At 42.1% G+C, this 24630-nt stretch overlaps 1 protein-coding gene across 1 annotated transcript in view; it reads right to left on the bottom strand.

Moving 5' to 3' along the window:
- Positions 1 to 24630, bottom strand: part of ephb3a (eph receptor B3a) — a 48825-nt gene that overhangs the window by 1514 nt on the left and 22681 nt on the right. Inside the window, exons 5-14 of the mRNA XM_084733051.1 lie at positions 21495 to 21830; positions 20236 to 20360; positions 17313 to 17469; positions 16995 to 17103; positions 16626 to 16678; positions 14826 to 14948; positions 13868 to 14115; positions 5056 to 5271; positions 3453 to 3602; positions 1071 to 1264 (exon numbers count right to left, since the gene is read on the bottom strand). Coding sequence (XP_084589177.1) covers positions 1071 to 1264; positions 3453 to 3602; positions 5056 to 5271; positions 13868 to 14115; positions 14826 to 14948; positions 16626 to 16678; positions 16995 to 17103; positions 17313 to 17469; positions 20236 to 20360; positions 21495 to 21830 — 1711 coding nt within the window. The remainder of the gene's footprint in view (positions 1 to 1070; positions 1265 to 3452; positions 3603 to 5055; positions 5272 to 13867; positions 14116 to 14825; positions 14949 to 16625; positions 16679 to 16994; positions 17104 to 17312; positions 17470 to 20235; positions 20361 to 21494; positions 21831 to 24630) is intronic.

Raw genomic sequence — 24630 nt, 5'->3', positions numbered from 1 at the left:
TACATCACTACAGAGCCGAGGATCTAGCATCTAAAGCAGCACTAATCATACTGTTGACTGCGTGCCAGGCTAACAAAATTCAGAACAAACACGTCAGTAAAAATGGCTGGAACACTTGGAGTCACTGCGCTCAAAACAAAGTTGAAAAACAACTCGTCAACGTGAGGACGGATACCTATGAATAAGTCAACTTCCACACTTCCAAAGGAAGTGTCACAGAGAGAGAGGCAGGCGTCTGTCTGGCAGTAGAAACCCTTCAGCTCAAAGACAAATCCTTCCAAATCAACCGAAAGCATAAAACACACCAAACCCAACAAGCATGAACCTTGTTGTGCCTCTCTTTAGGCCAGCCATATTTTCTCTCGCTGTGACATCTTATTCCAACAACCCAGAGGCACAGCTCGACTTGTCTCTGCACCAGGAGGAGTCTTCATCCTGCACTTCACAGCCGTCATATACAATACAGGAGACAATTTCACACAAGGTGAAAGAGACGGAATTGCATCACCCCGTTTTTGTGTTAGCACCATTCTGCTGTTATTGTAGAAAAACCCTCAAAAGCATTTTGTGCTTATATGGAGAACCCAGAAGAATAATGCATATAGTTTCCACAAAGGCAGGCTACAGTAGCTGCCAAGTCAGCCAACAGCACAACAAAACTGCAACAACACAGCCACTTTATGATGAAAGTTCCTGCAAATGTGTTATCAAATGTTATAACATTTCTACTATGAGCTTCTGCATTTACTGTAAACTCTGCGATTCCTCACAATGCTCCGTCCATACATAGCCCACAAACCAAGTGAGACGCTTTTGCTGCAGCTATTTAAAAAGTAAATTCAGCAAGTTTGTCTGAAAAGTTGCTAAATCTTGCAACAAACTTGCCAAAACAGTGAAGTGCCTTCCTCATCCTAAAAAGAACTGCCATACAACACATTTCCAAAAGATGACACTTTCCTTCTACACTGAAACTTTTGTCCATTCACTTCAACGTGACAAAGGCGGTTTAAGAAGATTATAAAGTGTCTGAGGAGACCGCTGAAGTCCTCTGTTCCTGCAGAGGGACTCACCCTGAGTAGGTGCTGGTCACCACCTTGAGGCTGGCGGCGTTGCGGAGCAGTTTGTCCAGGGTGCTGACGATACGGGAGAACTTGGGCCTCAGGTTTCTCTCCTTCATCCAGCACTCGAGCATCAGCTGGTGCAGCACCATGGGGCAGTCCATGGGCGGGGGCAGCCGGTAGTCCTGCTCTACTGCCGTCATCACCTGAGAGACAGGAAATCATTCTTTAAGTTGATGCTTTTAGATCACATCCATGTTCATATTGTGCACATAGCATACAGCCGTTTTAATTCCAAAATGTTATATAATAGCTTTAACATGCTGATAATGTTTATGACATTCATCATGTTAGTTTAGCCTGTTAGCATGCTAACATTTGCATAGTTCTAAACACAAGTACAGCTGAGTCTGATAGAAATTACATTAGTTCTGCAGGTATTCAACAAACTGGCATTTTGACTTGATGGTGGCACTGTAGAGGAAAAGTAAAGGAATCACAAAAATTATTATAATTCATCCTCTAGTGGCCTTGAATATTTGTAGCTAATTTCACAGCAGTTATGTCAATCTCAACCCAACCGGTCGAGGAAGATGGCTGCCCACCCCGAGTTTTTCCTCGTCACTGTTGTCAAGTGCTTGGTCATGGTGGGAATTGTTGGGTTATGATTTCTTATGAACTTTCTCTTTTCCTGTTTGCTGTACTTAGATATGCCACGTGTAAGTCTTGTATAAGTTGAAAAGACAACCAAATTTTGAAGATGGTTAAAAGATGTTGCTGGGTGGCCTCTAAAAGCAACATAAGTTAGCTAATGTTAGCAAAATGCTGAGTAGTTAGCTAGCATTTTGGTAACATTCTATCAGATGTAACTAGCTACGAACATTAGCTACAGGTCAACATCTTTTAACCATCTTCAAACTTGGGTTTTCTTTTCAACACAGGCTAGGCTAGCACACAGCAAATCTAAGTACTATAAATGAGAAAGCTGAGGTACAAAAAAGGGTAGAACTTGCAAAGAGTCAACTGTAAAGATAATTAACTCTGAACCAAACACTGTCATCTGTAGAGCTGTTCTGCTAGCATAGTAAAAAGGTGTGAACACAGTCGAAAGAACATTACATTTCTCAACATTTAATTTACCGTTCAAAATATTGACCCAGACCATCTTGCACAGAAGGGCTTAAGCGAATTTCATGTGGTGCTTTTACAAAGTGCTAACATTTGGCTCTGACTCATTTGTATTATTCTCACTTTGTTTGGCCTTTGTTAAGTGTGGTGGAAGAATAATAATCCCCAGATACTGTATTATGTCCTACATGAGACAGTTTCTCGGCTCATGCTGTCACACATTCCAGTCTTCTTTTCACTACACTTTACAAAACTATAAAAACAATATTCTCAAGGACTCTCAAAGTTGTCACTTCAAAACTGGCATGATTGATAGGAGAGACAATAAGTGGGGGATGAAAATGTTCGCTCATTGATTTGATTTCGCCTAGCAACTGCATTTCCCTCCATAAGCTCTGTATGGGTTTTAACTCCCCTCAACAATAAAAAATTGCCATTTGGGAACAATAAAACATTTCTGCTGCACTCCTCTTCTCCTGCTGCTTGTCCTTTGATTTTTATGTCGTGCTTCTAGCCGGCAAGCACCTCTGTTTATATCTCGCATTTGTTGACTCTGTTGCTTATTGAGCGATGACTGTGGCACAAAGGCTATTGGGAACAATGGAGGGGCCTCTACTTTGATGCTTTCATTACTGCATGTGGGTTTTGTTATGAAAGTTATACATACATTACTGGCATTTTTCATTCTGGCTCCCTTTTTTTTCTTCCTTTATTGCTATCAGCGTTACAACTCTCTTTTTGAAGCACAATACAGAGCAGATATTCCTCGGAGAATAAAGTGGAGGTGTACACGTTGCTTTGGTACTTTGTTCAGGGAGGAGGAAGCAAGAGATTTCTTTTTCTTTCCTGCGAGCTCACTGCTGTAGTTACGATGTCTGTGCGGTGCAGATAGCCTACAGGTAACAACGCCTGTAAAAAAAAAAAAAAAAAAAAAAGCCTTTTCCCTGAGTATGCCTTTGTGTGTGTGTGTGTGAGGAAGGAGGCTTTGCAGTATGGATTTGTAGAGGGTGGGCAGGCTAGGGCTGTAAATAAGGTGGTAAAAACTAGAACACAGGCACACAGCTGCACCAGCATCTGCAATGAGGAGATAAAGACAGCAGAGCAGGCCCAGGTCCAACATGTCACGCTGGAAATCAAAGCCCCGACAGCTCAGACAAACTCTCAGCCGGCCCCTAAACTTAGACATTAAAAAAAAAAAACTCTCCGTGTATGTGCATTTGGTCTGCAGATCTGTGTTTGTAACATGAGACCGTCGAGCCAACTCACGTCCTGGTTGCTCATGTCCCAGTACGGCCTCTCTCCGTAGGACACCACCTCCCACATGACGATGCCGTAACTCCACACATCACTGGCAGAGGTGAACTTCCTGAAGGCGATGGCCTCCGGCGCCGTCCACCGGATGGGAATCTTCCCTCCCTGCTCACACACACACACACACAGGGGGGGATGGTATCAACACCTCGGGATCATGATTCTTATATTTAAAGGGATAGTTCGGATTATTTTAAGTGGAGTTGCATGAGGTCATCAATAGTCAGGAGAAGCAGAAAGGAGCACAATGTCAGCAACAAAAAACACTTAAAAAGGGTAAAAAAAAAATCAGTTTGTGTGTAGGCAACATTTAGAATATTATAATATTAACTTTCCTTTGCCGTCCGACACCCTTTTCTGATGGAAAACTGCTGTTACACAAGCCAGATGTCACGCTCTCCAAACCAACCAAACTCAATTGGTGAAATCTGTAATTTTACGCTGCAGAACACAGGAGCGGCTGGTCTACTGCTGCCTCGATCTGTTGGTTTATTTGTCTTACTCTGTCAATTTGGTTAGTCTGAACTATTCTTTTAAAACACAAAAGTCAAACAATAACACAAACTAACAGATTGAGGCAGCAGGTGGTCAGCAACTCCCATATTCTGCTTGATAAAATTACTGATTTCGCCTTTGGAGTTTGGTTGGTTTGGAGAGAGCAATATTTGGCTCATATAACAGGATTTTTCTGTCAGAAAAGGCTGTCTGAAGGCAAAATAAAGGGGTGAACATACTCTAATTACAGCATAAACTTAAATTGACTGATTCAATTTTAGGTGGACCTTTTTTTAAGTTGCCAAAATATCTTTTTGTTGCTGACTCTGTGTCGCTGAACTAAACTGAAACTGGGTGTGAAAGAACATTTTAGTTAACTGAAAAAAAGAGCACTAACTGAAATGCTATTATGTACTTCAAAGACTAACTAAAATAAAATAAACAGTAAAATATCGTAAGTTGAGCTCTTTGTAAATTTGGTCAAATTTGTCAGCACAACAAGCACAAGGAGGCATTGGTGTATATGTTTATAGAGACTGAGATGACAAATAACCCCCATATAATAATAATAAAAAAAGAAATTAATACTGAAACTAATAAGAACTAAGCAATTTTAAAAAATAAAAACTAATCTGAAAGGAGCAAACCCACTCTGAGAACTAAATGAAACTAAAATGGACTGAAAATATAAATTAAATATGAAATAAAACTACTGAAATGTGCAAAACTATAATAACTCTGATGCACAGACACAGAGGGGGGGGATGGTAGCAACACCCTGGGAGACACTAAAGTCATATAACAACACACACATACAGAAGCTAATGCAAATTTCACAGACGGCCTCGCACGCTAACGCAAATATTGGCACACATGAACAGTCACACATGCATCCATATGCACATGTGAAACAAGTGAAGGGAATCAAATTAACAAGCTCAATTAAACATGCACAGAGTGTACAAACACAGAGCACACACACACACACACACACACACACACACACACACACACACACACACACACACACACACACACACACACACACACACACACCACTGACCAGGGAGCTTGTGTAAGTGGGGTCAGCTGAAGTGTCGTCCAGGAAGCGTGACAGGCCAAAGTCGGAGACCTTGCAGACCAAGTTGCTGTTGACCAGGATATTCCGGGCGGCGAGGTCTCGGTGGACATAGTTCATGTCTGACAGGTACTTCATCCCCGCGGCGATGCCACGCAGCATCCCGACCAGCTGCGTCATCGTGAAGCGCCCGTCGTTCAGCTGCAAACACACACAGCCAGGGATGGAGGAGGAGGAGGAGGAGGAGGAGGAGGAGGAGGAGGAGGAGGAGGAGGAGGAGGGAGGAAGGTAGGTGAGGCGTTAAGTGAACAAGTAGGAAATCGAAGAAATGAAAAATGATACAGAAAAAAAGGAAGTGTTGGAAGACAGAAACAGAAGACACACTCTTTGAAGTAAAGGTCCTAACTAGAACCATACAGGGTTCCCCAGCTCATCCTAGAAACCTTTAGGAGGGTTCCACTTGGAAACCTTTCAGAGTTCTAACTAAAACTCAGCATAAAGGATTTTACCTGGAACGTCTGTGAACGGTTTCACCCAGAACCCCTTAAGAGAGGTTCTACAGAGAACCCTTCTAAGGTGTACTGGTTCCACGCAAGAACCCTTTCTGGGGGTTCTATCCAGAACCTTTCAACTTTCAAGGGTGCTAACAAGAAACTATCAAGGGGGTTCTGTTGAGAACCTTGGTTTTATTTTAATGGTTTTATCTAGAAGACACTCAAGATGTTCTTCTAAAAACCCTTTTATATTCCAAGGGTTTTATCTAGACCCTACCCAGTAGGTTCTACTGAGAACCCTTTTATAGTCCAAGGGTTTTATCTAAAGCCCATCCAGGGGGGTTCTACTGTGGACCTTTTTATATTTCAAGGGTTTTATCTAGAGCTTACCCAGGGGGTTCTACTGAGAACCTCTTTATATTGCAAGGTTTCTATCGGAACCTGCCCAAGGGCTTCTATTAAGAACCCTTCTATATTCTGTGGGTTTTATCTAAAACAGACCCAGGGGGGTTCTACAGAAAAAGTTTTTATATTTCAGGGGTTTTATCCAGAACACACTTATGGGGTTCTGCCGAGATCCTTTTTTTATTCCAAAGGGTTTCATTTAGAACACACTGAGGGGGTTCCTCCGAGAACCCTTTTATATTCCAAGTGTTTTATCTAGAACACAGGGGGTTCTACTGAGAACCCTTTTATATTACAGTACAAAGACCCCTTGACAAAAGAGGATTTCAACAATCCTTGAAGAGCTTTGTCTTAAAAAATGTTTTTTTTGGATGAAAATTGTTCTCAATAGAACCCTTAGTCTTACACAGAATCCTTGTCAAACCCATCTCTCAAAAAATGGTTCTTCAGCAGCATATGGTTCTGGATAGAACCTCATCCCTTCAGGAAGAACCCTTTTGGAACCCTGACTTCTGACAGTGTAGGGAAGAGTATGGGAGATAAGGGGAATGCGGCAGAGAACGCCGATCAGTCACTGAGGCTACATAAACATGACATCTGTCATAATGCTTCACGGCTGCTCCTGACAGTCACTGACAGCTGACCTTTTCACGCATGCTGTCCAATTAGCTGATTAATTAGACTCTTTACTGTCGTACTAAACCCATTAAGGATCAGTATCGACTCCACACAAAAACAAAAAGACGAGCTGAAATCAAAACCAGGCAACTGCTGCTATTTTCGTTCCTTCTCGCTCTCCAACTGACAAACTAGTTGCAGGTACAGGCGGTCCACGCTTGTTAACACAAAGCTTTGTTTGCATTTTTTTGCTTGTTAACATTAAAGCAAAATGTGCCCGTCAACTGAATTAGAATGGCATGTTGCTCAAAGCTTATTTTTCCCCCCATTTGAAAGTCCTTGTTTTGCAGAATTTTGCCCTTTTATGTTAACATTTGAGAGGCATGAAACAAATCTGAGATTAGGGCTTTCAGGGTTTAATTTACAATTCTCCACGTTTGCGAGGCGTGACGCGGCGGGATAAACTCGAGATCGTAATAAATCAGCACTCCGACCTGTGAAGCCGCTCAAGAAACCCTGCGAGTGTGAACTGACACTAATCAATGGTACGTCAATACACAATTAACTGATATAAAAAAAAGGGTTCTGCAGAGTTGGATGCAGCTGAAACTACTCTGTGAGCTTTTTCTTCCATGACCTGAATATTTCATAGATGTAAGATTTGGAGGGAAAAAAGAACACAATTTTCAACATAATCAATCCCTTCTTTGACTCCACAATAAGAAAGCAAAGAACACAAGACGTGACATGACAAAACCATAAACATTCTGCTTTGTAGTCTGCACACTCCAGTGAAGTCTGACAGCAAAACAAGCCAGGATGGATGGATGTGTAAACAGCTATGATTCATAACAGGCCTTCATAGCCATGGTGGCATGTCCGTATGTGTGTGTTTGTGTGAGTTATTTCTGTATATAATGTTTCTATATGTGCATACAGTATGGTGTGTGTGTGTGTGTGTGTGTGCATCTGTGCCTCCAGGAAGCTGCAGTACGAAGTCTCATGAGACACACGGGGATGCGAACAACTCGTTGTTCGGCGATGCTTTTCTCACGTCAGTTTGAGTGACTTGTGAATCGTCCAGATCCAAAGAGTTTTTAAGAGGAGGTGATGGGTGACGAATCTCGATCGCTCTACAGTGGTGGTTAAATTGGCGGCGGCTGCAGGCGTACGCTCCTCTGTGTTATCAGGCTGAGCCAAAGATCTATGAACTAGATACAGGACAGAAAAACGGACGGTAACCTATCCTAAAATTCACCTTCACACCTGTAGTTGTACCTAGTTACCTGACAGTAGCTAACAGTAGTGTTAGCTAACTGTTCACTAATGGGGCTAATGGTAGTGTTCACTAACAGGTACCAGGAACTAACACTAGTGTTAACTTACTGTAGTGTTCACTAGCAGGAGTTAATGGTAGTGTTTACTAACAGGAACTAACAGTGCCAAGAGGAAACGGTAGTGGTTACTAACAGTCGCTAACTGTAGTATTCACGAACAGGAGCTAACAGTACCAGGAGCTAACGGTAGTGTTCACTAACAGTAGCTAACAGCAGTTTTAACTGACAAGAGACAACAGTACCAAGATTGAACGGTTTTGTTCACTAAGAGTAGCTAATGGTAACATTCATTAACAGGAGCTAACGGTTGTGTTCACTAACAGGAGCTAATGGTACCAGAAGCTAACAGTTGGGTTCACAAACAGTAGTGTTCACTAACAGGAGCTAACAGTACCAGGAGCTAACGGTAGTGTTCACTGACAGAAAATAATGGTAGTGTTCAGGAGCTAATGGTAGTGGTTACTAAAAGTAGCTAATAGCACTGTTCATGAACAGTAGTGTTCACTAACAGGAGCTAACAGTACCAGGAGCTAATGGTAGTGCTTACTAACAGGAACTAATGGTGCCAGGAGCTAATGGTAGTGGTTACTAAAAGTAGCTAATAGCACTGTTCACAAACAGTAGTGTTCACAGGAGCTAGCAGTACCAGGAGCTAACGGTAGTATTCACTAACAGTAGCTAATGGTAGCGTTTATTAACAGGAGCTAATGGTAGCATTCATTAACAGGAGCTAGTGTTAATTAACATGAGCTAATTGTAGTGTTAGCTAACAGTAGCTAATGGTGAAGGAGCTAAAGACAGCGTTCACTAACAACAGTAGTTAACAATTACAACCATAGAACTATTAACATAAACTACATACAGCATGAAAAATGGCGTCCATTCGGTCCAATGAGAATGGCTTTTCTGACACAAACTCCAAAGAGGTTTACTTAACCTGCTACAAAAAGGCAGTTGATCATTTTCCCCAGAAGAACCAATCTTTCTGGGATTTTTTCCATTTTTTTAATGATATATTCTGAGACTCAGCTCATGTGTGAAAGAAAGCTCGCCCTCATTTTCTTACAAAGCCCTGTGCTGCCAGGAGTTGAACTCACAAAGGAGCCCAGTCTGCCAACTTGTCCTGAAGCAAGCCGAACCGTCAACCACTCGGATCATTACAGCGCGACCACTTCAGCCTCAGGACGCTCCAGAAATTAGACCCAAACAAATTATGATGTAAGAGATTATTGGACAGAGAGAAAAAAAATCACAAAACAAAATGGAAATCTATCTCACCTTAAACAGAGAGTACGCTGTGGCAACGTACTCGACCAAAAAAAAAAAAAAAGAAGAAGAAGAAGAAGAGCACTGACTGTTCACAAACCTGGCAGCGGAGGCAGGCCGACACAGACAGACCTGACTGCCCAGAGAGGAGAGGTTGTGTTCCTACTGTGAGATACAGAGCTCCTACAGGGTTCAACTGGGACAGAGCTGCACTTCCTGAATCAGTGCAAGTAATATCCAAGTATAAGAGAGCAATATTTTTTTTGCAAGAATAATAAAAATATTCCCTCACTCTCAAAGAATTCTGGCCTTACTGGGAGAGAGGGAAGACTGCTGCAGACTGGCAGCAACTTCATGAACCTCCTGCCCCACAAGGCCAATAATTAATCTCCCTTAATAATGAATAATTCATTTGTTGAAGGTTCATCAAAAGACCGTTCCACAGTCCCTCTTGCTCTGGATGCCCTTTTGCACCGTTATTGTTTATGTTGTTTACTACAATGTGAAAGTTTGTATTAACTCTTTCCCTGCCATTGAGAAGATGCTCCGTCAATTGCTGTTTTCACTGCCAGGCGGTGGGGGGGGGGGGCGCTGTGACGGATCACCTGACGCAGAAGAAGAGGAAGATGATTTTATGTTTTATGAAATACATCGGTGCTCAGCTGCAGACCAGTGCATTCAAGTGCTTATTAAAAAAGAATGAAGTGAGAACAAAACGTTTTTTTGTACCTGAAACTATCAGATCGGTTCTGTTCTTTTGATAAATTCCACGTTAACATATTCATACAACTGAATTTTGTAGCTTCTAACTGTGGTTTGAAGTTTCAGGAGTTGCGTTAAGTTACTGCAAATGAAAACCAAACTTTTCCTGACATTGCTGCTTCACAATAAAAGCTGTTTGAAAACAGAATAAATAAATAAAAATGTTTTTCCACCGTTCGGATGATCGAGTAAAGACGAGCGCCTCATGCACATCTTTTAGTGGGTGCAAACTCAGCTGACGAGTCAAAGCAAGCGCCACGCGAAAGGAGCAAAAGCGTCACACAGACGTTACAGACGGAGGCGACAAGCATTCATTACCTCCGCCAGAAAGGTGTTTCCATCACTGCCAGTCATTTGAGGCAGCAGTGAAAGCTGATTGTTCCTTTTTCCATAGATGAGGGACTTAAAAGGAGCTCTAGCAGCCTGAGGCGCTGTTTTAAGGAGAGGACCATGTTGGACATTAAGGACATAATTGAACTACATGTATTTCTAAGTCAGATAATAAAATCTTAATTTCTTGCTTCACATCTGTCTGTTCCTTATTGCTACGAGTATATTAAGTATTCCTATTTATTTAAGTGTATAGCACAGGCTTCAGGTTGTTCTCTCTTGTTTCATCGCATGTGTGTTTGCATCCCTGTCAGCAGTGCGACTTAACTCTTTAGTTTCCTCCTGCAGAGCAGAACTCAGAGTTCCTCTGAGTCACAGGCAGTGTGACACCGGCGGGAGAGCGGGGGTGAGGACAGCACAGGCCGCGGCGAGGGTTTTTTCTTTCTGTGCGTGTTATTTGTCGGACAGCTGACTGAGAGGAGTGGGTGAGAAGGAGGGAAGAGGCTCAGTCTGCGCTCTCACACGCGGGTCTGCGGCTCGTGATTGTTTTCGTTATCGATTAATCAGCCCATTTCCTTTTGTCCAATAACACGTAGCTGTCTGGTCCGCGAGGTGTCAGAAAAATAGCGAACAGTGCCCGTTACAAATGTCCAAGATCCCACGGCGACGCTTCCTACGGAACATTAATTGGCAATTATCTGATAATTGATTTATCATTTAAGTCACTTTTCAGCTTCTCAAACATGACGAATCACTGCTTTTCTCTGACAATAAAACTGTCAGCTGGACAAAACACGTAATTTGAAGATGCCACAGTTGGCTCTTATAACCTGTGACGAGGATGAGTCACTTTTTTCGGACATCTCATGAACAAAATGATGAATTACTTATTGGAGATGAAGATATTTCAAATTGATTGTTTTTGTCTAAGCAACGATATTAAACCCTGAGACATTTACTACTTAAATAAATAGCTGATTACCAAATTATTGTCAATTGATTTCATTTTAATTAATTTCAGTACTTTTTTAGCACAGATCAAAATGTGTGTGTGGCTCTGAGTATATATTCATCTTTGAATGCCAAGTTAAGATCTGCGCTCTCATTTGATTTTTCTTTGATCACATATCCTCTAACTTATCTGTCACTTTTTTTGAAAAGTTCTTGAAAGGCTGCATATTTAACAGCTTTAGACATTTGAGAAGTTAGAAATATTAATTATAAATGTAATTAAGCATTTTCCTGAAAAACACATATCAAGATATTGAAAGAAACACCTACTACAAGATATATTCAGAAAAACAGGGCTGCAGTTATCAAATAATTGATGATTATGAGTCTAAAAAATGTCCTTAAATAGTGAAAAATGTCCAAAGTCCAAATTTTTTATTTTTTTCCAACCATCCACCTTAAATCTAAATATATTTATTTACGGTGAGGAAAGCAGACTGTTCTTTCATGTTCAGTGACTTAAATGATTAATTGATTATCAAACTTGATAGTCTAATTACTTTTCTGTAATTAGACTAATTGATTAATTTACTGATCATTTCAGCTCAGAAACGAGAACCAGCAAATCTCAAATTTACTTCAGCGATACTGAAGGTTCTGTGTATCAACGACTGTTAAGAATCACTTCCTAATCTTGTCTGCTCATATTTTATCATATATTCACACATTTTATTTAACTTAAACTAAAGGTTATTTTTATTGTTGATTAATCTGTTAATTATTTTCTTGAATAACCGATGAATAATGGTTATTTTGTCCATAAAATGTCAGAAAATGGTGAAAAATGTCGATCAGTGTTTCCCAAAACCCAAATGACGTCTTCACGTCTTGTTTTCTCCACAAAACCAGAGAAACATGAAAATATTCACATTCATGAAGCTCAGAACAAAGTATTTTTAAAAAATGACTCAAACTGATTAATCGATTATCAAAATAGTTGGAGTTTAATTCAATAGTTGATTTAATTAATTAATTAATTTAATAATTAATAATTATACATTATAGTAACCGATTCATCGTTGCAGCTCTAATTTTAGCATCAAAATACCCTGACCTGCAAAACAGCTCATGATCACTTGTCTTGATTTTGTTGTTGTAGATTTTGCTTTTTTGTGTTTGTACAGACGGGAAACAAGTGAAGTGAGAAGTAGGTACAACGTGCAACAAAGTTCCCCTGGCAGATATAAATTAGACATGTTGCGTTTACATGGCATCAACTCCAATAACACAGTTTTTACACCAAAATTAGCTTAACTTTTAAATGCTGCTAAACTGAAAACAGGCAGTTGACTCTTACTCCAATTGCAAGTAGACCTGTTTGCTTTTCCGTTTTGTTTTTTTTTTTTTTTTTGATGCACGCTGAAAAGCCGTGACTGAGCTCACATCTGGCAGAAAAGCAGAAACAAGGACGAATCTCTGTGGTTTGAAGTTTAGTTTCTCTCCTGCGTCGCTGTTCGTACTTTCAGGTTTCTGCTTTATGTCATTGTTTCATGTTTGCTTTCAGCTGATAAGAGTTGTGATAAGTTACAGCCGACGAAAACACAACATTTCCTGATTTTGCTGCTTCCTAATAAATGTTTTTAGATGAAAAAATAGCTGGTGACTTTTATCAGAGTAATTTAGAGTTAATGAAATGTTTATCCACCGTTCAGAGCCTTGACTAAAGATGAGTGGTCATCAGTAAATACACACCTTCAAGCAGGTCTAAACACCGCTGTGCTGTCAAACCAAGTCAAATTGAGTCAAGCTGAGCAGCACGTTTATGGAAAAGGTGCAAAACCGGGCAAAAATAGCGTCTCCACCTGGGTGGCCGCGTTTAAATTATGTTATTTGTTTTTTGTCCCTTGCAAAAGAGGCTTCAAGCACAAAGGTATCAAAACAAGCCGATTAATGTCAAGACTCATCAACGTAATTGATAACGCTGCTCATCATCTATGCAAACAATCATCTGTATATTGCTGAAAGATAAACTACCTCTGAGACCGGCTGCACAGCATCGATTCAACAGAAGCATTAAGTAACCTCATCCAGCTGAACAGTTACAGTAAGTAGACTTCCTCACAGTGCAGCCATGCAAGAAAACACATTTTATTGAATGTAAATGACATGTAATGGCCCCCACGCAGCTGGAAATGTACTGTGTGACACCTCATTTCTCATCCTGCCTTTGTTCAGCGTTTTGTGTAGGTGGTGGTGGCCTGAACCGAAAACTCTGATCAGTAAATGTATTCTGCAGTCGTACAAAGAGTCTCTAATACACTGAAGCAAACCTACCCAAAGGTCTGCTGTGTGACAGTTTTCCACCAGGAGTTGGAGCATTGGAAAGCCTGTCAGCATCAGTCAGTCACGTCAAGCAGAGACACTATGCCTGTCTCCAGGCGTTATATTGCACATTTAATCTCTATCACTCAGCAAGTGAGCGCCTCGGGGTGTTTTACAGAGAGTAAAACATTCCGATAACCCAGAGGTGTCGTGAATGACTGTCTGTGTGTGTGTTCCTCTCAGCTTTGATACAAACAGAAAGTAATCTTCTCTGTCAGAGGTGTTGCGGCACGCACCACCCGCCAAGCTTACCCTGAGGAAGGAATCGAGCGCTCCGTTCTCCATGAATTCGGTGATGATGAGCACGGGGCAGCTCCGTGTCAGGACGCCCTCCAGGCGGATCACGTTGGGGTGGTCGAACTGGCCCATGATTGAGGCCTCGGCGAGGAAGTCCCGCCTCTGTCGCTCGGTGTACCCGGCTTTCAGCGTCTTAATCGCCACCACCATTTCCCTGCGACCGGCCTGCTTGAGACGTCCGCGGCACACCTCGCCGAACTCACCTGGATTGAGACAACAAGGATGGTGGTGGTGGTGGGGGGGGGGGCAAGGGAGAGAAGGAGGGGGAGAGGGGGTGAGGGTGATGGGACAGGGTGGATGGTGAAGAAGAGGAGGAAGTTGGGGAAAGTGCAGGGAGAAGGGAGAGTTACTGGCCGGATTCGGGAGTGAAGGAGCTGATTTGAAAGAGTTGAGGGTCGGCTTCAACTGCGGGGAGAGGATTCGAGAAGAGAAGAGGAGAGGAGACGGGGGGTCAGGGGTCGAAGATGTTGGGGAGAGAAGGAGTGACCGGCATCGATCGAGTGTGCAACCTGGGAGCGGTGAAGGGAGACAGAGGACGGGCGAGGAACTTTGGGGTTTTGCGTATGGTGCCTGAGTCCAAGTGTTTACAAGGGAAAAGAGAGAAAAGACAGGGAGGAAGGTTGCAGGAGCAGACTGTCATTTGAGGTGAAGTTAGGACACAACATGCCGCTGGAGACAGAAGAAAAAAAAAAAAACAGACTAGAGGGGGAAGAGCTACAGAGAAGATTTTCACTTCAATCCTTCCCACCCGCGGCTCTCATGCACACTCTGAATCCTAACCCTTTTCTCCCAGAGAGGACTCTTTTACAGAACAGACCTCGGGGCTTGATGGCACACTCCTGTTCGAAATAAATAATTAATAAACCTGAATTTTTCTCCGTCCTCTTAGGGAAAAAACGACGGCGTTGTTTACCTGCACCGATGACTTCTTCTATTTTCACGCACGAGATGTCTATCTCCTTGGCAAACTCGTGGACGGCGTCGTTGGGGTCCTCGTAGGTGAAAGGGTCGATGTACACTTTGACCCCCGGAGAAACTGGGAAGGAAAAGTCACAGAGAAGTCAGCATGTAGTCGTACCAGAGTGTTAACAGTAAATACTGTTATACTGATATACATCACAACGTGTATAAATGAATAGGCTGACATTTTGGAAATTAGTTTTCCTGCTGAGACAAGAAGATTGATACCACTCTTGTATTGATAAATCTGAAGCTGCATCCAGGTCTCATTTTTTCCAGGATGGCGAAGGCATGACCCACCCTACTCTGACTCTGATTGGTTTACCCTGAAAACCTGACACAATCTCACAGATTTTCCTTAACTTAACCAACCCAACCAACCAAGGCATTGAACACTAGCCAGGATATCTTAGCTTAGCATGAGGAGACAGGCTGAGCTGATTTATTAATTTCAAAGAAATATTTTCAGTTTTTCATTGTAATTTGGAAGGGTTTGGCCAACAAAACCGTCTTGGTTAGGTTTAGGTAAAGAAGTGGATTAAAACAAGAATTCAGCGTTCCTCACTGGACACAAACAGTGGTTTTCTGGCAGAAAGCCCTGGAGGGAAACTTCTCCAAAATGTTTAAAAATATGAAGAAACAGCACGTACACATCTTCTGACAGTTTCTAAGGTTAGACCTCAGGCTAACTGATTTCAGGCTTTATGTTATGCTAAGCTAACAGACTTGTGGATCTAGGCCTAAGTGGAGGGGGACCATGTGCACATGTGGTTGTGTGTGTGTCTGTGTGTCTGCAGTTAATCTCACATACTACTGGACCAATCGCCCTAAAATGTTTTCTGCACATTTATGACTGTATCCTCGAGGTCCACTCATGGTTGCAGTGATTCACAATTATTGAAAGACCCTGAAAAACCGATGTAAAACCTCTGCTGACTCCTCACTCCTCTTTACTGTAATTAAATTCCTGTTACTAATCAAACTGTTGGTTATTACAAAGCCAAGGGTTACATGTGAATATTCTTTTCAGTTTGCCCGGCCGAGTGCACTCTTCACTCTTATATCTGAATTTCATTCATTTATTGATCAGGGTCGAGTTTGCTTTTCTTCTGTCCCTGGCTAAATGGTAGAAATGGTGAGTTAATATTAGCTGATTTTTCCCTTTTCTTATATATTATTTCCTGCAGTAAGGTGAATTATTTAATCTGAACTTTGGGAGAAAAGATTTCTTATATAATAATTAAGATTTATGTATGTGTGTTATGTTTATTGTAAATTTATGGTTATTGTTAAGTTTGTAATGCAAGATAAAATTATTAATTATTCTGTGTTCAATTAAAAAGTGGGCTGCACATGATTAAAAGTTCATATTGTGATTATTTTGACAGATATTGTGATATCAATATTGAATAGTGATATCAAACATGAATAGTAGGAACATGTTTCCTAACTTCTAGAGAACATGATCTTTGGGCCGGGACATCTCTGCAGAACTACAGTACTTAATTATAATGCTGTTTTGTTACATCTATTTGAAAACTAAATAAATGAAAATACAATATAATATAGAGGTTACTGCAGTGTCAGACACCAGGCAGACAACATGGTCAGGTCTTCTTCTGTACAAATAGTGTATAATGGTTTCCTGCTGCAATCAGGTGATTGGATAATTGATTGAATCAGTTGGTTAACTGTACTGGCATGACCAAAGGACCACGGAGGAGACGTTCCCAAGCTGAACACATAAACTTACTGTATTGCTGCAGTTTCTCGGTGTACTCCAGCTCTGAGCCGCTGCGCTGCTTCCTGTAAACAAGCCGCACATAAACAAAGTCACATTCTCATAATCAGTCTCGACCCTCCCCAGGTACTGCGAATGAACCCAATATCTAACTCGTCTATCAGATGAAACCACAACCACTGCCAAGAAACTCACAGAGCAGCTCTGTTTTTTCTTTTTCTTTTTTTTTTTTCCTCGTGCACAGCTCCTTTTTTGAAGCTAAAGAGTAAGTATACACCCTTTGAAAAGCATGTTAAAATTTAATGAGCCTCCTTGTTCAGGGTCTAACTAACAAAATGAAACATGAGTTCAGGCTTTCAGTAATAAAAATCAAACACTTACTTAAGGCAGACAACAGCGATAACCACCAAGGCAACAATGACCACCAGACCCGCGGAAGCCGAGCCTATGATGAGAGGCAGCTGGTCCTGCACCGACTTCTGAGGGTCACCTGGGCGAAACGCCGCACACAGACACAAATGAGTTTAATAACACCAGAAACACTTCTTGAGGGATTATAGGGTGGCCTGCACTGCAATTGTAATGGCTACCAATTAAGGCGGCTGTAAAATTACTAAGCCTGAACCCTCATTAAGAAAACCGTAGCAGCATATCATGGAGAACAGGCTGTGAAGGAGGAGGAGAGAGGTTCGTCCGTACTGTGAAGGCTGGTGCTGAAGTCCATGGGGTTGCTGTAGCGACCGTATCCGGCGACGGTGCGAGCTCTGACCTGCACCACGTACGGCGTGGCGGCCCTCAGCCCCTCCACCTTGGCTGAGCTGTGCTGGGATGTGACGGTGTGGGACATCGCCTGGCCCTGAAGTAAAACAAAGGACCATTAATGCAACATGATGATTTTCAGATGGTGCAAAGCAACGGTGCACAGCATTTGGAGGAAGAAATAACAAAATGCTCATCTTACAGTTGAATGCATGAGCTATAAAAAGCAACACAGTTCTACTCGGAGGTTTTTGCTTTCCTTCAGTTTGTGGTGGCTAATGTTAGCTAACTTTATTACTCTGTAACTGAATGAGTTTGCCGACTTTGCGACTCTGTTCTTCTTACACCACTGTTACACTTCATTTTTTATCATCTATCCTGTAAATTTCATTTGTGGCCATACTGGTTTCTGTTTAAAGGGATAGCTCACCCAAAAATGAAAATTCAGTCAGCCTACTTAACCACATGCTGATTGAAGGTCAGTTTTAGTTTTTTTAGTCCATGAAACACTGCTGGAGTTTCACAGGAAAACAGTTTTGCAGAATCTCCCAAACAGTGGAAGTGAATGGTGACCAGTTTTCAAATGTAAAACAAAAAAAGAATAAAAACATAAAATGCCTCCATACTGCTTATCTGGTGTAATCCAAGTCTCCTTAAGCCCCAACATGCCAAGACGACTAAAAAAATGTTATTTACACCATGTTTTTAGCCTGAATCTTCTCTGTAGATCTTTAGCTTGGAGCCAAGTTCACGTAAAAGTCTTGCTGCTACAGTTTATCTCAATCTGGCATGATCTCTAAAATATGGTGGCTAATGTTGCTAATGTTAGCTAACTTTGGATGGATATTGCGAACCGACATTACTGAGTAAGATTTTTGATTTTATGACTCTTCTCTAATTGTTGCACTACATTTAGCCTTCACCCTCATCCTGTAATTGTCACTTTTAGCAAAAGTGCTATTTATTAAAACTTAAAGTTCAGGTTTAAGGCCATGTTCAGACTGCCATTAGCACTGCCTGAAAAAATGCAGCCTCCTCTAGACGTGGCAATTATCACTTTGCTAATGCAAATCATTTTGTTCAGTTCAGTAGCAAGTTCAGCCTTTAATCAAGCCTTAAACAGAATATCACAGTAGAGGTAAATGTTTGTCAGTGAGCAGCGGCTGCAGCTCCAACACAACAAGCGACTGTCCGGCTGTGATGGCCACGGCCACACAAATGGACAGTTGAGGGTAAAACCACGCACACACTCACCTCACTTCTTTGTTCAGTGCACAGGTTAGTTTAAATTGCAGTCAACCACACCCCAAACAATTCAGGTCCACACTACAGTTTATTTGAGTTATAATTTCTTTATTTTCCTTTAGCTTTACACTGTTTAAATGGAGAGCACACGTTTTCACACTGTAAGGTTAAATTCAGTAATTTTCTGTTGTATTAATTATTTTTCTTTGTCTTTTTTTTGAGTTTCCATGCTGGTGGGGGGGGCAGTATCCTCCTGGACAGGCAAAAGGTGTGGCCAAGGGGTGGATCCTGTTAAATCCTGTGGCCAGCTCATCAGGCCATACCATCTCCAGCCATGTCAGAGGGGGGTTTGGGTTTAGTTAGTTTTTCCTTTGTATTTGTTTTAGTGGATATTAATTTTGTTTCCACCTTTTGTATTAGTTGGTTTGGCCAAGCCAGTATATATGTTCCCTCATGCTTCATTTTGTTAGGTCAGTTTGTTCAGTTAACATCTTGTTTTGTTGCTGTCATTTTGAGTCTAGTTATTAAGTTTCTGGTTTATATTGTTTTGCCTCTTTTTCAACAAATTTCTGTTCTCCTCTTTGCCTCGCTGCTTGGTCCCTGACACCGGCCAACAATAAGTTAAACCTAGAGGAGTGTGTTAAACAAGATTTGGTTGTACTTGTTAAATATCGCAACCTGAAATGTCCAGCAAAAAATCTGAATCTGGGAGGGCTGGGAGATATTGACAATATTGCAATAATTTTAAGTTATCAGTTGTGTGTAATTGCACTTTTTGAACACTTTTGCACAGTTCTGGTTGCAGACTCTGTCTCCACCTCCTATGCTCTTATTTTGAGTGCATTTCTTTGCACAAAAATACAAAATGCACTATAAACAAAGTTAAAGGTGAATTTGATTGTAAGTTTTTATTCCAGTTCAAATTTTCTTCAGATAAAGCAATAATATCACTATTGTGAATTCTTTTGGCCACAATGATCATGTAGTGAAAATTTGATACTGTGACAGCTTCTGCCAAATCATGATATAACAACACCCAAAGTCTCAGATAATATCTAATCTCATATCACAATATTGATCCAGCTTGAACCTGGCTCAGCTTTTTTGCACAATTCAGCGTCAAGTCATCCAGTAAAACACTGGCTAAACAAATACAAGTACACTGAGTAAAAGTGAGAGGACGCTGCTGTTAAAACATGACGTTGCTACCCTTCCATAGTTATGAAATTCTCTCTTATTGTATTAGAAATGCTCGGCAGTGTTTGCGTGTCTGTAAGCTTTCAGACAAATGGAGCTATCACTAAATCTAACACAGACTGTCATTCTTGTAATGCACTGCTGTTTTTGTCTACATCTAATATCTGCAGGGCTTTACTCTGGAATTTGATCAATACCAGTGACGCAGTGCTGAGTCTGACCAGCCCATAATCTCCAATAATAGATATTTCTAGACTCTACCAATCCCTCCCACACACACATCACATTTCGATATTACATTTTTCAGCATCCATAAAAATTCTTCACTCTTGTACAGGGATGGAAAGTAGAATTTGTCAGAGTCAATAAGGCGTGCACTGTGACCTACATTAAAGCAAAGGCTAAAAAGTCAAGAGCTTACCCTCTCGTGGTATTTGATCTCGTAGTCGAGGATGACCCCGTTGGGTTTCTCGGGGGGCAGCCACGACAGGCTGAGAGTGTCTGAGGTGGAGCGCATCAGATGGACGGTGGGAACTGCTGAAGGCGCTGCGGGTGGACAGCAGAGAGGACACGAAAAGTTGCTTTGTTTGTGAGTTTAGGGATCGACACTTTGCGTTGCCAAGACTTTCTCTTTCAGTGCCACAAACCATCTCAGTCGGATAATTATTATTCAAAATGCTTCAACCTGAACGGTACATGTTTCACCTTCAATGTTCTGCAAGTTTATTGATTTGTGAGGCCTGAAAGTGACTCAATTGTCAGTCGTTGTCTCGGGTCCATAAACTGCAGTAAGGTGGATTAAGTGCGGGTTAACTGGGAGAGTAATTACAGCGTGTGAAAGGTGCTGAGCAGTTTGGTTGATGATGACGCTGCAAATATTAAGAGGAGATGTTGAAAGGTGACATTGGCAGTGATGTAACGTTAGATGCCCGGTTGACAGTGTGCTGAATGCTGACAGAGGAGATATGAAGTATACTTAAAGGGAAAGTTCAGATTTTTTGATGTGTGGATGCATGAGGTACTGATCCATAATCAGCACGCCCCCGGTTTGGAGAAGCAGAGAGGAGCACCAGCAAGGTAGCTAACTGCTGTGGACTGGGTCAGCAACAACAGGCATTTCAGCCACTTGGAAAAATATTTAGTCGACCGCCATCAATCTACCAGAACTACTTCTTTTCTGCTGGAAAGAAAGTAGTTCCTGCATGACACTGCTCACAGCAAGGTGTGTGGATTATGATTTTTGGAAAGAGACACTGGTTTTGAATTTTTCAAAAGTGCTTTTTTTCTTTTTGGTGTTTTGAGCACCACAAGCTGAGAGCCAGAAGGCAAACGTCTCTACGGTCGATAACCTCCAAAACTCACACCAAAAAATATGTATTTTTGATTCTGAGTTGCTGTAACATTTTATCCGTCTTTCCTGTTCCTCCCTCAGAGAAGAACAGCTCCAGCTGAGGGTTTTTCCATCTGTCACTCTCACTCAGGATGTTCAACAATGTTTACTGTTGCTGTTAATACTGATACCACCAGCTCATTAAGATGCTCATTGACATTGACTGAATGTAGTTTCCACTAACCAGCCTGCTACATCGTGATGTTAAGTGGTATTGATCGGAGCTGCTCTATGAATTAACTTGGTGTGCGGACACATCCGATGTCACTGACCGATCTCCCTCTACTAACCGGCTTGGTTGGTGGTGATGTTGACCGTGGAGTAGCTGGGCGAGGAGGGGTTCTTCCCGGAAACCCCGTTGACGGCTTGCACCTCGAAGCTGTAGCGGGTGTGAGCCTGCAGATTCCTCACCACCACCTTCCTCTGCCTCAGGCCCAGCTTGCGAGGAGCGATGTCCACGTTGTCATCGCAGCGCGTGCAGGGGCTCCGGTCTCGCAGGCATTTCTTACACACCACATTATAGACGAGGTCGCTCCTCCCACCTGTGTCCTCGGGCTCCTCCCAGTCCAAGGACAGCGAGGTCTCGTTCACGCTGGATATAACGTTGCGAGGCGCTGAGGGGATCGCTGCACAAACACACACACACATGCACACGTAGGTGTTAAAGAAGGTGGGCAGACAGAACAGAAAAACACACAACTGAGGCTTTAGTCATGTTCCCTATGCAGTGCTTACATTATCCTCCCTCAGTGGTGTAAGAAATGTTCTAATATCTCTGTAAGAAGGCAACAAGAGGAAGTATTTCAAGTACGGAGTGCAAACCTATTCTTTTTATAAAATCCTTTTGCACAAATACGTGTATCAGATTGTTTTACACGCCCCAAACAAACTCATAGGATGGAGCAAAGTGCATGGAAACATGTAAAAACGTAACACCGGGGGAAAAAAATCCATCCTGCTGCATATAAATAAATAAACATATTCAGAAACAGGAGGATAAATACAACTTGTCATGCACCAGCAGAACGCCGTTGTTCATCACTAAGTAATGTGCCTTTATGAGAAGCACAATCCTATACAGCAGGCGTGTCAAACGTACGACCTGCGGGCCAGAACCAGCCCACCAGAGAATCCAGTCTGACCCGCCGGATGACTTTTTCAAAGTGTAAAACCACAGAAACAATGAATGTTGTGCAAAAGCTCCACTACAAAGCAATCCGTATCAGACTCCTATCTTAAAATATTTAATAATTTTGTAAATGGTTTATAAGGCGTTTCATCTTCTTCCTCATTAGCTTCCACTTCAGTCGGTGTTGTGTGATGATGCCAGCTTTATAAAACAGGAGTGGAAAATAAAAAGATTTTCCAGATCTCTACAAGTTGTTTGAATAGGCCTCATAAAAAAATAAAATACTTGTTATATACAGCGGTGGAATCAGGCTGTCTGAAGGGCAGGGATGAAGAGAATTAAAAGGGATGTGATGCACTTTATCACGTTTTGTCCAATTGAAGGGAACGCTAGAGTTCAATTCACTACGTTTTCTCCACTGCAGTGACGCTCTAGAGCAGCAGTGGGTATTTATTTTTCATGGGAAGCCACATGAGAAATTGATCAGGCTGCTGCATACAGGTTAGAACGATAGTAGCAGCAAAAGTAGAAGAAGAAGAACATAAACAACATAGATGTGCAGCATTGAGTGAATAAAGTTACAGTTCAATATAAAAGACACAGTTCATTATCATTACCAATGAACACAGCACTGACCCCTTTCAAAATAAAGGTCTGATAACAGTTTAATGATAAGCAAAATGCTAGATTTTAAATTTTTGGTGTTTGCAGGTCACATGAAACCTTTCAGTGGGCCGCATTTTGCCCAGGTCTGCTCTAGACGGTAATTTATCATATTGTCACAGACACTGAGCCCCTCTAGAAGGCACTTCATCATGTTTAATCTCCCGTAGGGGCATCTTTGCTGCCTGTTTTTAGGGCACCAGGGTGTGCGATCCACCTGTGGTTGTTGCTGCTGTAATGCACGTCATGACAGTCGACTGACTAAATATGGAAAAAAAGATACTGAAATATTGCTGAAATTACACTTATTTTCTTGAGACATCTCAGGCTGCTCATCAGCTGTTTTGTAAATGGATGGTTCATTAATTGTGAGCTTTTTCTGAATGTACTTTTGCACTAGAAAAGGGTAAAACCATGAAGGTGTTGTTATTTCTAGGTTGTTATGCAATGGTTTTACTGGTCCGGCCCACTTGAGATCAAATTGTGCTGCATGTGGCCGATGAACTGAAATGACACCCCTGCTATATGGCATCCATTCCTATGCATAACCCGTCGTGCGGCTTGTGGAACTTGGCTAATCCACTCTTGATAGAAATTCATGTTCTTGTATCAGTATAACCCAAGGCCTCCACGTTTCAATAAGCAGCGCTGCGTTTTGAGTGAAAAGTGTTTGAAACCTGGATAAAGTATGATAACCGCAGAGGGGGGCAACAAAGATTGGTTCAGCGAACATGCTTTTCATCCTATTACAGCGAAAGAAGAGAAGGGCTCTCCCTCTAAGCTTCCAGCGGCAGAAAGTCTAACCTGTCTCAAAGCAGAGACAGCGAGAGAGAGAGAGCGAGGCTGGGAGGGGGAAGAGAAGAGAACGCTCTCAGGCCATCAGCACTTGTCGGCCAAACACCGCCTGTCCTCAGTTCGGTTCGCCCTGAGCCGCGTTTCACTCGTCCTGTCCTTTCTAATTAGGCAGGCACAGTTCAGAGTGGAGGCTCTTCTAATTGGACACCCGTCTAAAACACACGCTGAGTCCAAGCTGCCGGCCATTGACTGGCTGAGCCTCTCTTGTGCAACACACCACTTCCAACACAAAGCACAGGCTGCCTGGCACAAGCTCCGACAGACCGCAGGGACAGAGCTGTCAGGCCTGTGTGTTTGTGTGTGTTTGCGTGTTTAGTCGGAGGTGGTGCTTGTGTCCCTGCCCGCCTGTCTGTGCGCGCGCTGGTCAGTGTCCACAGTGTTCCTGTGACAAGGATCTGGGGAAGACAGTTGCGGGCCCTGTGTGTCATTTAACGCGGCGAAAGGCCCCCGGGGGGTGATTTTACACGGTCAAGGCAGCACATGTCGCTCTCCATCAGCACGACGGCTGGGACTCCTCTCAGAGGCCTGTCCAAGCATGGACGCTGCAGTCAGCACCACACCACTCTACTTACAGTTATTTACATGCAGCTGCAGATTTGTGGTCTTTAAAGTCCAACTGAATTTCGAATTCTCCACGGCTTTTTGTGAGGGCACATCATCTAAAATGATACTGCAGCTATGGTGCATAATTTTACATTTTTTAAAAAAGGATGAAACTGTTTGTGGAAAGAGCTTTTAAGCTTCAGGATTCTGGCCATGTTTGACTGACATTTTCTTCT

Source organism: Lutjanus erythropterus, chromosome 12 (assembly GCF_056507025.1).
Source record: "Lutjanus erythropterus isolate fLutEry1 chromosome 12, fLutEry1.hap2, whole genome shotgun sequence".
NCBI classification, from domain to species: Eukaryota; Metazoa; Chordata; class Actinopteri; order Lutjaniformes; family Lutjanidae; genus Lutjanus; species Lutjanus erythropterus.
The sequence above is the reverse complement of the archived record's forward strand: the minus strand, read 5'-3'. Positions and strand labels throughout refer to the sequence as shown.